General features: G+C 46.9%; 1 protein-coding gene across 5 annotated transcripts in view; it reads left to right on the forward strand.

The window, feature by feature from the left end:
- LOC122542463 (GRAM domain-containing protein 2A-like) overlaps positions 1-14,298 on the forward strand; it is a 75,299-nt gene that overhangs the window by 31,393 nt on the left and 29,608 nt on the right. For all 5 annotated transcript variants that reach the window (XM_087982196.1, XM_087982199.1, XM_043680186.2 and 2 more), the window contains exons 3-6: positions 3,980-4,040; positions 6,054-6,126; positions 11,152-11,255; positions 12,627-12,725. In XM_087982196.1, coding sequence (XP_087838322.1) covers positions 3,980-4,040; positions 6,054-6,126; positions 11,152-11,255; positions 12,627-12,725 — 337 coding nt within the window. The remainder of the gene's footprint in view (positions 1-3,979; positions 4,041-6,053; positions 6,127-11,151; positions 11,256-12,626; positions 12,726-14,298) is intronic.

Consider the following 14,298-nt stretch of genomic DNA (forward strand, 5'->3'; position numbering starts at 1 on the left):
ACTCGTTTAAAAAGGCCATTGGTGAGCACTGGAAATGTTATAACCTTCAAAGGTTACGGGCTGTTAAGTGAGATGAATTAGATAGGTTAGTGCAGACTGGAGGAGCTGATCTGTACTGCGCAGCAAGAATCTCTGACTCGATCAGTAGTGCAGCAGCTGAGCCACTATTGGTGATGAACCCTGAAGACCCCTACTCTTTGCCACACTCAGTGCTTCCTCCATGTTATTCGGTATGGAGGAATACTGGTCCCTCAGCCAAGGGAGGACAGTATGAGGTAGTAATGTCACTGGATTAGCAACCCAGAGCCCCAGGCTAACCTTCAGAGAATTTGGGTTCAAATCCCATGTTGGAAGATAGTGAAATTTGAATTCACTAATTAATGGCAAAAACTGGACTAAAAAGTTAGTTAAATGGAAACCATTGAACCTTGCGTCCTTTTTTGAGAGAAATCTGCTGTCTGTCTCTGGTCTGGCCTGTATGTGCCTCCAGACCCACAGCTATGTGGTTAGCTATTGACTACCCTCCAGGTCATAGAGTCATAGAAATCTACAGAAATCTACACCTTCAGTCCAACTCGTCCATGCTGACCAGATATCCTAACCTAATCTAGTCCTGTTTGCCAACAGTTGTCCCATATCCCTCCAAACCCTTCCTATTCATATACCCATCCAGATGCCTTTTAAATGTTGTAATTGTACCAGCCTCCACCACTTCCTCTGGCAGCTCATTCCATACACACACCACCCTCTGTGTGAAAGTGTTGTCCCTTAAGTCCTTTTAAATTTTTCCCCTCTCACCCTAAACCTATGCCGTCTAGTTCTGGACTCCCCCAACTCAGAGAAAAGATCTTGTCTACTTACCCTATCCATACCCCTCATGATTTTATAAACCTCGATAAGGTCACCCCTCAGCCTCTGCGCTCCAGGGGAAACAGCCCCCAGCCTGTTCAGCCTCTCCCTATAGCTCAAATCCTCCAACCCTGGCAACATCTTTGTAAATCTTTTCTGAACCCTTTCAAGTTTCAGAACATCCTTCTGATAGGAGGGAGACCAGAATTGCGCGCAATATTCCAACAGTGGCTTAACTGATTTTATTCCTGGTGGTTAGTTATGAGCAATTAGGTGATGCTTAGAGTCATAAATAGGATGCCTAATGGTTAGAACTGTTGCCTCACAGCACCCAGCCTTGATTCCAGCTGTGGGAGACTTTGTGTGTGGAGTTTTTATGTATTCTCCCCATGTCTGCATGATTAGATTACATTACAGTGTGGAAACAGGCCCTTCGGCCCAACGAGTCCACACCGACCCGCCGAAGCGCAACCCACCCATACCCCTACATTTACCCCTATACCTAACACTACAGGCAGTTTAGCATGGCTAATTCACCTGACCTGCACATCTTTGGACTGTGGGAGGAAACCGGAGCACCCGGAGGAAACCCACGCAGACACGGGGAGAACGTGCAAACTCCACACAGTCAGTCGCCTGAGGCGGGAATTGAACCCGGGTCTCTGGCGCTGTGAGGCAGCAGTGCTAACCACTGTGCCACCGTGCCACATGGATTTCCTCTGGATGCACCGGTTTCCTCCCACAGTCCAAAGATATGCAGGTTAGGTGGATTGGCCATGCTGAATTGCCCATAGTGTTCAGGAACGTGTAGGCTAGGTGCATGAGGGCTACAGGGATAGGATAGAGTCTGGGTGGGATGCACGGTGGAGGGTTGGTGTGCTCTTGATGGACCGAATGGCCTGCTTCCACACTGTAGGGGTTCTCTGATTCTATAGAACATTGGTAAAAATGTCAAGATAGAGTCGTACAGCCCAGAAACAAACTCTTCAGTCCAACTAATCCACAAGGGCCAGGTTCCATTAGTCCCACTTGTCTCTGTATGGCCCACATCCCTACAAACCTTTCCTATTGTTTAACTTACCCAAATGTCTTATAAATGCTGTCACTGTAACTACATCTACCAGTGCCTTTGGAAGTTCACTCCACACATGGACCACTCTACGTCTCCTGAATGAATGAGACAAAAATATTCCGCACAGTTGTAAATGTGACAAGTCTTCAGGACAATACTGTGGAACAGGAGACCCATCTTGTCCTGAATGAGATGGGTTTAGGTCAGTTGATGTTTGGTGTGGGAAAGGCTCAGATGTAGCTGCTCTGGTGACTGATTGGTCATGACTCTGGAATCTTTGTGTCGCTCCCATTGAGATTACTGGGCCACAGTATTCCCAAGCACTGTTAGGAAGGAAGGTCAGTCTGCCTGGACAATAAACACGGATGTATTAGCTTATGTGAAGAATATAGCAGCAGGGAGGGACCTGCTGGCTGTTGCCAGGCTGTGAGAGTGTGAAAGTTCCAATATATAGGCTTCTTGTTGTTGATCATTACCTGTCTGAGGCTAAATGTCAGCAGGTTGTTCCCATCATAGAATCTCTCCAGTGCAGAGAGAGGCCTTCTGCCCATTGAGTCAGCACTGAACCTCCACCCCCCCCCCTTGTCAAAGAGCATTCTATCCAGACCCACTACCCTTCATGGGTTTCTTTTTTAGCACGGCCAGTCCACCAAACCTGCACATCTTTGGACTGTGAGAGCACCCAGAGGAAACCCACGCAGACACGGGGAGAATGTGCAAACTCCACACAGTCAGTCGCCCGAGGCTGGAATCGAACCCAGGCCCCTGGTGTTGTAAGGCAGCAGTGCTAACCACTGAGCCACCAATTTCAGATATTGCCCAGAATCCTGTCACCCTCCTATAGACCTGCAGCGAAGGTTTGCCAGACTAATACTTGGACTGGCCAGCTGGTCTGATGAGGATAGGTTGGAGAAGCCACCCTTGCATCCACTGGGATTTTGAACAGTATGAGGCAACTTGATTGAAACATATGATCCTGGTGGGTGTTTATGCAACAGTCTCCATTGGATTAGCTTTTTATTCTCGTCTTTTCTTGAATTTTGGTTTCACTGTCTGCCAAGATGGGACTCCCAGAATGGTACCTTGGGATAACTAGAGACAGAGACAGAGACAGAGACGGAGATTTATTTTTCCCCCTGAGAGGGTCATGTACCTTTTGGAGCTCTGTTCCTGAAGCAGAATCTTTGGTGGATAGATTCTTGGTGAAAGGTTAGCAGGGGAGGGAAAGGTGGAAACTTGGATTTCTGGTTGTACTCCGATCACTGCTGACCTGTTGAATGGCAGGACTAACTCGAGGGGCTGAATGGCCTACTTATTTTCCTTGTTTGTTGAATATTCTGTTTAGTGAGGAACAGTAAAGAGCAAATTAAACCCATTGAGTAACCCAACGTGTTAACCCAAAACGTACTAATTTAAATATAAATTTACAATTGGAGGAGGGGAGTGGCTGAGTTTACAGATGACACAAAGATTGTGGTGAAATGGATGCAAGGAGATTACGCGTTGATGTTGAAAGATTGTCGGATTGGACTAAAACCTGGCAGATGGGGCACCATGTAGGAAAATGTGAAGTTGTTCACTTCTGCAAGAAGAATAGGAGAGAAGCAGTTTTCCTTAAATGGACAATGACTGTGGGACTCTGGGTTGTATCGCTGTCTATGGCAGTTTAGCACTCCCTGAGGAACTGCCTCTGTCCAGCTCAACCAACCAGACTCCCAACGTTCTGACTCTGAGACCAGCTTATTCCCCTCTGGACCTTGGAAAGACTGGGTTCAGTCTGATGATGGTAAATTTGTTTCAATTTATATTGAAGAGAATACACAAATCAAGTAGAAACTCAATCTTTAGTGTAAAGTCCTCACTTGAACATGAAGCTCTGAGTGCACTCCAAGGTGAACACCTCTGTTTGCGTGAACTCACTCAGACAAACTAAACCACGGTCTAGGACTCCCTGCCACATGACTCCGAGAATCAAACCTTTCAGAGCTGTGCTGAAGGCGATTCACAAGTTCATGACTTTGACAACTGACCAGCACATTCGCTTTTGTCTATCCACAGGGACCTGAAGTTAAATGATTCTCTGAACTCTGATGATTCCAAGAGATTTCACCGTGGCTCAGTGAGTATTGTTCGCGATCACCCCGTCTCAGAGTGTGAGGTTAGCCCACGGTTACCAGTTCCCCAAGGTTGTTCTGGGGTCTCTGAGAATCACACTTGGCTTTCTCCTGCCCACTGTGTGAGCCATTGCTCTGGAGTAAATCCATTGAAACACTAGCAGGATCCTGTGTGGTTCCCAGCCTTGGTTAGTGATTATAAAGCTATCAAGGGGGCTGTTTAACGGGGAGGGTTAGTTAAAGGTGGATACCAGGAATATGTCTAGCTACAGTTGGCAGCTTGAGACTTTAGGTTTCCTGAGCACTGATCAAATCCTGAGGATCAAACCTCTGGTTTCTCAGTGATTGGCAAAGTCAAATCCCCGAAAAGGGGACATTGCGCAGGTGGATGGAAGCTGATCTTAGCAAAGTGTGCTCACTGCTCTGAGTTCCCCTCTTTCCCTTAACTAAAAGGGAGCTGGAGGTGCAGTGATGATGACACTGGAATGGTCACCCAGAGACACGGGCTAACACCCTGGGCTGAACCCTGCTGTGATGAAATTTGAATTCAATAAAAAAAGGTGAGTCTAATGGTGTCCATTTGTATTAAAAACCCATCTGGTTCATACTGCCCTTTAGGGAAGGGACCCTGCCATCCTTGCCTGTGTGGCCAATGTGTGAGTCCATGTTGACTCTGGGCAACGAAATACCATTGATGGCCACCTCCTGTAACATACGGAAGAAAGTGCTGCGTATTTGGCAAAGTCTCAGCTCAGTGCTGTTGCTGGTGGTCTGGAGAGGGTTCACAATAAACGTAATACCTGGGGAATGTGAACAGCCCTTTGTGAAAGTGGATGTGTGTTACTCCCCAACGTTATCCTCATTACCCAGAAAGAGGTCAAAGTTGGCTTTTGGCCAGGAGCTTGCAACGCAGACCCAGATTCTGTGCCTTCCGTAGATGCTGAACGTGGGAAGTATCAGATTTACAGGTGTGGTGCGACCCAGCGCTCCTTTCACGCTGCAATTCTGCCCTCTGACCCTCTCAACAACTTCCAGACTCCATATTATTGCAGCTCTGATCCCTGATCCTGCTCACAATCCATCATCAACCTCTGACCCCTGACTATTGCACAGCACCACCCGCAGACTTCCTACTCACTCCCTCTCACACTCGAGTGCTAACCTCCTGACCCCTGACCATCTACTCAATGCACAGTATCACTGTCCTTCCCTCCCCCGACCCCTATATTGTGATTCCCACTCTCCCTACCTCCTGTAGACCTGTCTGACAGAGTTGTGACTGACCATCCCAATACGTCACACACCTACTCATTCCTTACTGCCTGACTCATTCCATGAGTTAAGAATTCCATCACAGGATCTGCATTAGGTGATTTTATGATTCAATGAAAACATTGGCATTTTGGAATCCCTGTTTCACGCCAGAGTATTATTGTTAAAGAGGGAATTCACAATCGATTGTGGACTGAGATTCAAGGTGTCTCAGTCAGTGGTCTAGGTTCACTCCCCACTCATTAACTCCAAAGATTACAGTGATAACTCTATGGTCTCTTGGATAAAATATTGAGTCGTAGTGCTTTGTTCAACCTGGTTATGTCGTTTTGAGGGCAGCACTGTAGTGGGACAGCAGTGGTATGTCAAATGGATGTATGACCATGATGTCCTCCATCCAGAGACTTGAGGTATAAGAAAAGGCAATTGACCAAGTGTGGGAGTGCTGTACTGTCTGAGGTACTCTCTTCCGTTTGAGATATCAAACTGGGATCTTGCTTTGCCTCACCGTTGGCCCACCTTGTATGAGAACTGAGGAGCTCCTAGCCAATACATGTCCCTTAGAACAGGCTCAGCTGAATTATTTATCGGATGATAACTACGTTGCCATTTAGAGATCTTGCTATTTACAGGTTGGTGGTGCTGTTTATTTTTCCAACCCCCCTCCCCCCAAAAAAAACACCATAGTTTTCAAGTGCCCTGACGTTGTGAGGAATGCTACCTTAAAGCCTTTTTGTTTCTTTCAGACGATAAGGAAAAACAATTCTCAATATCACAAACTCTTCAAGGAAGTTCCCGAGGAAGAGTTGTTAAGAAAAGGTGAGTTGGGACAGAGCAGGTCGGTGACTGGGGCAGGGAGTAACTAATGTGCACGCTTTCAAAACCGAGATGAGGATATTTGAAGTTAAGTTTGGCTGATAATTGCAGGGGAAATCTGCTTCGAAAAGCCGAGCTCCTGTGGGCTGGGGACATTGGAAGTTGTTTTGTTTCAAACAATGTTGAAATAAACTCTTGACATTATAGTAATAAAATGGCACGTGTATTTTAAAAGAGGTAGCACTTAAATGGAAATTAAATTAACGAAATTGAAAGCCAGTCTCAGCGATGGTGACCATGACAGCAATCTTTAATCAATAGAAAACACCAATCTGGTTCACTACTATAGGAAAGGAAATCTCTATCCTTACCCCGGTCTGATGTACATGTGACTCCAGACCCACAGCGATGTGATTGACTCTTAACTACCCCCTGCAATTGCCTCTAGAGCCACTCTATTGTTAAGCTGGAAATTCATAACAACTTTCTCCAGTGAATTTAGGGTTCAGCAATAAATACTGATCCACAATGTCACAGGAAAAAATTGATTTTGTTTTAAACTTAAAATTGAAACAGAATTTTAGCATCTCTGCCCTCTCCACATTCTTGGTGCTGAAGACGGGGTTACACCCAAAACGTTGACTTCTCCACCTCCTGATGCTGCCTGGCTCGCTGTGTTTTTCCAGCCTCCTGCCTGCCTATTTTGCACTCCATATTCTGCTTTTGTCTCTATTATTTCTGAAAAAGAAACATTTTTTCATCTTGCCCTTATCAGGACCTACACAAGAATACCAATTCAAGGGAACAACATTCTTAGACTGTGTTAGGAAGGTAGGGCATACTGGTAGTTTGGCAAGTGAATTCTTGGAGGTGGCTCAGTGGTTAGCACTGCTGCCTCACAGCACCAGGGACCCAGGTTCAATTCCCGCCTCAGGCAACTGTCTGTGTGGAGTTTGTACATCCTCCCCGTGTCTGCGTGGGTTTCCTCCGGGTGCTCCAGTTTCCTCCCACAGTCCAAAGATGTGCAGGTTAGCTGGCAAATGAAGAGAGATTGGATCAATGAGCAGTTTATTCACTGGAATTTAGAAGAATGAGGAAGATTTCACAGAAATCCATACAATTCCAACAGGACGAGACATGGTAAAGGCAGGGTGGATGTTCCCGATGACCAGGTACTCCAGAACCAGGGAATCCCAGCCTTAGGATACAGGGTTGGCCATTCAGGACTGAGATGAGAAATGCCTTCACCCAGAGAGTGGGAAGCCTGTGAAATTCTCTGTTGTTGAAAGTGGTTGAAGCCAAAACATTGAAGACATTCAAGAAGGAGGTGGATGTATTTCTTAGGACTAAAGGAATCAAAAGGATGAGTGCAAAGTGGGAACGGGAGGCTGAGTTGGATGATCAGCTGTCATCCTATTGATGGGCCAAATGGCCTACTCCTGCTCCCATAACCTGGTCTAATATTATTCCAACTCCACACGGTGTTGTTGCTTGCTGTTTGCTACCTTGGGGAAGGGTGAAGACAATGCCAAGTAAATGTTTCTGTTTCTTTGCCCTCACCAAGAGGCTGGCAGTGACCGTACATGTGGTTAACTGCACGCAAAGGGGTGTTGACAGAAAAACATTCACGTAACACAGAGACAAAGAGCTGTTGCTGTGTAAATAATCCCTTGAAACACAGGAAGTTTCGGGAGAAGGAAGTCACTGATCAATCCCACGAAGTCTGACTCTTTTGCCCACTTTTAGATTCCAGTCGCCTCTCTCTATCACATTATGAAGGACATTCCCTCTCCACTGCCCACTTTCAGCCTCTTGTTAAAACTCATCTCCTTGGCTAAACTGAGTCCTGTCTGGCTATCTTTAGCGAGTTGCACGTTTTTGTGATGATGTCTCAGTATTGGCATCTCGGAGCTTTATCCTTCTGACTGACTCAATGAGAGACATGAAAGTCACAATCCACAGGATACTTTGACGTTAAATCTGCTCTGTTTATGTTTAATGCTTGGAAATTGTAGGGTTCATGTTCTAACTTTGGGTGTGGCATGGGAGGTGTGCATCTCACGATATTAGGTTTTCCTGAAGGACACTCCCAGTGAACAACATCTTGGATAAAGAGAACATTATGCAGGAGAGCAAAATTCCATGCATTCTGCTTCAAGCAGTGGGATGAGAGTTCCTTACTGGGCCATTCAGTAAGGTTGCAAACAACTGTTCACATTTGTGTTGCCCTTATAACAGTAAAAACGTCTCTAGCAGCTTCCAAACCTGTGAACTCCAAAGTATAAGGTAGGAGGTCCATGGGAAGCCACCACCCTCATGTTCCCTTCCAAGCCACTCCCCAACCTGACTTGGAACTTTCTTGCCACCCATTGTCACTGAGTCGAAATCCTGAAATTCCCTCCCTAAGGACACTGGGTGTCCCGCCAGCAGTGGTTCAAGAGGGTAGTTCCACATCACCGGCTGAAGGGGAACTAGGGATAGGTAATAAATGCCAGCCCAGCCAGCGATGCCCACATCCCATGATTCAAAGCTAAAAGGGATTCACAGGAACGTTATCAGACAATAACTGGTTACAAGACATGATGGAGTTATTAGCAGAGAGTTCATTGATTTACTGGCCCAAGTGAAGATCGAAGGAGCATCATAATCAGTGGCGAGGCAGAGGGATTCGAGAAGGAACTCGAGAGGATGGTACGTGGACAAGAGCAAGGTAGGGATGTAGTCGAGGTCGGATTTGAAGGACTCCTGAGTTTTCGGAAGGTTGTAGAGCTGGACCAAGTTGCAAGCGCCTTTACAACAGTAACACCGTCCAAACGTTTCCCGCAGGGAAAGCTGAGTTGGAAAAGCGCAGCAGGTAAACGGGCCGGGGAGGGCGGTAGGAATTTCTGTACCATGTGGTTTCCATCAGCAGGGAGTAACCTGCTGCCCGTAGTGAGAACAGCAGTGATTGGGTATGACATGGAAAACATCTTTCACACAGACTGACCATCTTGCTGCAAGTGACAAGCAGAGGACAGTTTAAACACATTTACAGCACTACTGCATGTAGCGACCAATTGTAGATCATTTCCTCATCAATCTGTACGGAGATGTTAATACAGACCTCCGGAGGGGGTGGGAATTGAACCGAGACTCCTTTCTCCCAGAAGGAGGGCTGCGTGCGTTGCCCTACAAGAGTCCAAATGTAGCCTTCACTCAAAGTGCCATTATAACTAACATTATTGCTGAGTGACATTTCCCACTTTCTCCATCACAGCCATAGAAAGTTCAGGATTGAGTGATAGTTTATATGGAATTAAAGAGTCATCTGGATCCACAGCTCTGCTGGTCAAAAACACCCACCTAAATATTTCGACCCCACTCTCTGGCACTTAGCCTTGTGTGTCTTGGCATCACAAGTGCACATCTAGATACGACTTCAGTGCTATGAGGGTTTCTGCCTCTCCCACTATGGGCAGTAAGTTCTAGATTCCCACCACCCTCTGAGTAAAAAGGGTTTTTGTCCCCCCACATATCCTCTAAACCTTCTGCCCCTTACTGTAAATCTGAGGCACCTAGACCCACCTACCCCCACACACATCCCCCACCCCCCCACACACACACCCCACACTTTCCCCCACACACACAGTCATTGCTCCCTCCATCAAGATGAAATATTTCTTCCTGTCTACCCTGTCCATGTTCCTCATAATCTTAAACATCTCAGTCATACACCCCCCTCTCAGCTTCCTCTGTTCTAAGGAAAGCGACTCCAGTCAAAGCACCGTGGTAAATCGCCTCTGCACCCTCTCTGGTGCTATCACATCCCTCTGAGCCTGTGGATTCCGGAACTTAAACAGGGTTAACCCAGGAATTTGCAGCTGATGAGTTCCCATAGTTAAGTATCTCTCTCTCTCTTTACAAATGCTACCAGACTTGCTGAGTTTCTCCAGCTTTTTCTGTGTTTGTGTCTTTTATATCTGCTGTCACAGTTACCGAGAGGTTGGATGTTAATTCTCTGCATGTGAAGTTCTGGTGTAGGACATTACTGTCCATGTAACAACCTCATGGAGCCCCTGTGGATGGGTCTAACAGAGTTAATACCTGGGACTCAGTGCAATCAGCCCCACCCGTCACGACATTGGGACAGGCGAGGAGAATCTCTCAGGAGACAGGCCGAAGGCTTCGTTCTCAAAAGTCTCTATAGTAATGTAGATCCTATTCTCATAACTTGTAAACAGAGATGTAATAAACTGCATGTCGTTTAGTTGACAAGACTTTTCATTCGACCAGAACCCTCGTGCACATTACGCCATGAAGGACTCTAGAGAACCCAGGGACTTGGGGGGAAGAGATGGCTTATACACACATCAGGAGCCCTAAATACAACATAGAAGTGTACAGCGCAGGAACACACCCCTCAGCCCATGATGTTGTGCTGAACATGACTCCAAATCAAACTGATTCCTTCCTCCTGCCCTCAGTCCATATCCCTCCATCCCTTGCATATTTCATGTGCTTATGTAAAAGCCCCTTAAACATCCCTATCATACCTACATCCAACCCCACCACTGGCAGTGTATTCCAGACTCCCACCATTCTGTGTCAAAACAAAACACACTTGCTCCTCACATCTCCTTTTGCACTTTCTCCCTCTCTCACTTTAAAATGCATAGCCCCCTAGTATGAGACATTTTAACTCTGGGAGAAAGATTTGGACCATCAACCCTATCTATGCATCTCATAATTTTACAGACCTCTATCAAGACTTCCCCTCAGCCTCTGCCACTCCAGAGAAAACAACCCAAAGTTTTTCTGGCCTCTCCTTTATAGCTCGTACTCTCTAATCCGGGCAGCATCCTCTCCAAAGCCTCTACGCCCTTCTTGTAGTGGGGCGACCAGAGTTGAACACACTGTGGACAAATGGGACAAGAGTTTCAGTACCCAGCATCAAACTGTCTTACCTCACAATGTGTATTCACCAGAACAGGAAACGTGTGAAAGTAATTTGATTTTATCTTTCTCCGTTATTTTTGGCTTCCTGTCCAGTTTACTCATGTGCTCTGCAGAAAGACATCCTGATCCAGGGCCGTCTCTACATCTCCAGCAACTGGCTGTGTTTCTACGCTAACTTCTTTGGAAAAGACATTAAGGTGAGTGTGGCATTCACCTCATGCCACATTTTATAGTCATTGTGGCACAGGAGGAGACCATTGAGACGATGCCAGCTCTCTGCAGAACAATGTAATCAGCCCTATTTTCTCACTCTATCCCCACAGCCCGGTCAGTTCAATCGACGTTTCAGGCTGGAGCCCGTCATCAGGAATCTGGCCCGGCCTGAAACGTCGATTCTCCTGCTTCTCGGATGCTGCCTGACTCGCTGCGCTTTTCCAGCAACACACTCTCGACTCTGATCTCCAGCATCTGCAGACCTCCCTTTCTTCTGGTCAGTTTAATTCCCTCATTTGTCTGTCCAGTCCTATTTCGAAATAATTCATCATTTCCACTTCAACAAAGTTCTCCTCAAATCTATGCCCCTCCCCGCCTCTGCCATCCAGACTGTTAAACTGTGTTCTCCTAATCATTATACCATCAGCTTTTGTTACATCCCTGATCCAAATCCATTATAATAGTGTACAACCTCTTTGTGCCCATGGAGAGCACACCCAGCTTCTCCAACTCGACCGTTTAGCTAAAATCCCAGAAACGTTCCTGGTAATGCTGCTGTGCGTTCTCTCCAGAATCCCGTTTCTCAGCCAGACCTTGATGCGATCCTCCAGTTGTGGTCTGACCAGAGCTTTGCTAAAGTTCCGTGAACTGTCCAAGTACACGATGCTTCTGCTTATTGACCTCCAAATCCCGAATGCTTTCCCACTTGCTCTTGATGTGTTCTGTCTTTGTCTTGACGTGCACTGCTAATTGTAAATCTGATCAATAAATCACAAAACCAAAAGCACCCAAGGGTCACTGTAAGCAGATGAGTAATTGGGACAAATTACCATTAATTTTATCTCTTTCTACTGATTGAAAGTGTATATTTTTGTCTAAATGAGTGCTGATCACATGACAGGGAATCTGAAGGACACTGGAATGAGTATAAAAGCGTGTTGCTGGAAAAGCGCAGCAGGTCAGGCAGCATCCAAGGAGCAAGAGAATCGACGTTTCGGGCATGAGCCCTTCTTCAGGAATCCGAAACGTCGATTCTCCTGCTCCTTGGATGCTGCCTGACCTGCTGCGCTTTTCCAGCAACACATTTTCAGCTCTGATCTCCAGCATCTGGCAGTCCTCACTCTCTCCTGGAATGAGTATAAGGACACCTTGCGGACTGGGCCAGCTACTGACAGAGCACTGTTTGTTTCAGACAAGGGGAATGTTGTCTGTGGGGTATAATGGGTAGCAAAAACTTTTTGAATAAATTTTATGTCCTGCCCAAACCGCCTCCCCCCGCCCCGGCCCCCGAAGTTTTTACTGCATTTGTCAGCTAACAGGAAATTCTGACCAGTCGCCGCTTTTGATCCTTTCAGGTCACGGTTTCGGTCACGTCCGTCGTGCTGGTCAAGAAGCACCGAACAGCAGGGCTGCTCCCAAATGGCCTCGTCATCAGGACAAAGTCCAATGAGAAGGTGAGGCCCTCACACCGCTCCCGCCCACATCTCCACCTTCCGCTGGAATGAACTGGGGCAAATATCAGCCTTTGGCAGGAGGTGGTCACACCCCAGTTCAGAGAAGCTCCACTAGGCTGATCCTGAGCATCGGGGTGGGGGGGGGGGAGAAACAAGTGGCTAAGTACAAGTGGCAGGTAGTTCCCTTGCGACTTTCTTTCTATCGATTCTTGGGATGTGGGCAACCCTGGCAAAGCTAGTGTTTAATGCCCATCCTAAATTGCCCTGAATAAATTGTCAGTCACGTACCTTCTTGACCTGCTGCAGTCTGTGGCAAAGGTACTTATTTCTGTGGCGATTTGATACAACAGAGTGGCTCGCTCAGCCATTCCAGAGGGCAGTGAAGAGTTGACCACATCACTGTTTGTCTGGAGTCACATGTAGGTCAGACCAGGTAAGGATGGCAGGATCCCTTCCTTGAAGGGGATTAGTGAAGCAGATGGGCTTTGATGACAGTTCGGGAGCTTCCTGATCATTAGTAACGAGACTAGCATTTTATTCCAGGTTTGTTCATGACATTTGAATCACTGCTGACTGACACTCTGGGGTGTACAGAATGTCTCTGGAGTGCAGTAACATTACCTCAGTGCAGCTGTCGGCCATCTTGCCAACAAATCTGCAGCGATATTGTCTGTTGGGGAAACTTTGAGCTTTAATGGGCCTGCACCCCTGGGGAGTTCAGTCTCCTGGAGGGGTCAGGAGGATAAAAGAGAGCGGGAACCTGAAAGGAAAGTCCCTTGTCAGGGAGAGGGACAGGCAGAACCTGTCTCCATAGACGTCTCCTTAAGTGCCTGTTGAAAGTTGCTACTTAATGGCAGCGCTCGGGCTCAGTGCAGTGGTATCATGGAGTGTTAGCATCGTGCTTCCAGACTCTGAGTTGGCTCAGCACACATTGACTGCTCGAGACCAAATCAAAGGCACATTACGGTCCTGCCAAAATATGAAGTGCTGACCTTTAGCAACAGTTAGGAGTCTGGGACTTGAAGCAGCAAGCAGTTCAGTGAGAGTCCAACAGAAATATTTGTGCTCAATATTTTCATCAGCTCGATATGAGAACAACCAGAATCCCAAAGGGAAAAGTCGAAACAGAAGGGAAAGGGGAAGAAAGGTTTGGGAGAAGATTTGTAGCTCGGGTGCTCGTTGCTGTGGTTCTGTTCGCCGAGCTGGAAGTATTTGTTGCAAACGTTTCGTCCCCTGGCTAGGCGACATCATCAGTGCTTGGGAGCCTCCTGCGAAGCGCTTCTTTGATGTTTCCTCCGGTGTTTATAGTGGTCTGTCCCTGCCGCTTCCGGTTGTCAGTTTCAGCTGTCCGCTGTAGTGGTTGTATATTGGGTCCAGGTTGATGTGTTTGTTGATGGAGCTTGTGGATGAATGCCATGTCTCTAGGAATTCCCTGGCTGTTCTCTGTCTGGCTTGCCCTATAATGGTAGTGTTGTCCCAGTCGAATTCATGTTGCTTGTCGTCTGCGTGTGTGACTACTAAGGATAGCTGGTCGTGTCGTTTCGTGGCTAGTTGATGTTCGTGGATGCGGATC

The sequence above is a fragment of the Chiloscyllium plagiosum genome, unplaced genomic scaffold (assembly GCF_037043375.1).
Source record: "Chiloscyllium plagiosum isolate Xiang-an unplaced genomic scaffold, Cpla_swu_hap1 HiC_scaffold_42, whole genome shotgun sequence".
Classification (NCBI taxonomy): Eukaryota; Metazoa; Chordata; class Chondrichthyes; order Orectolobiformes; family Hemiscylliidae; genus Chiloscyllium; species Chiloscyllium plagiosum.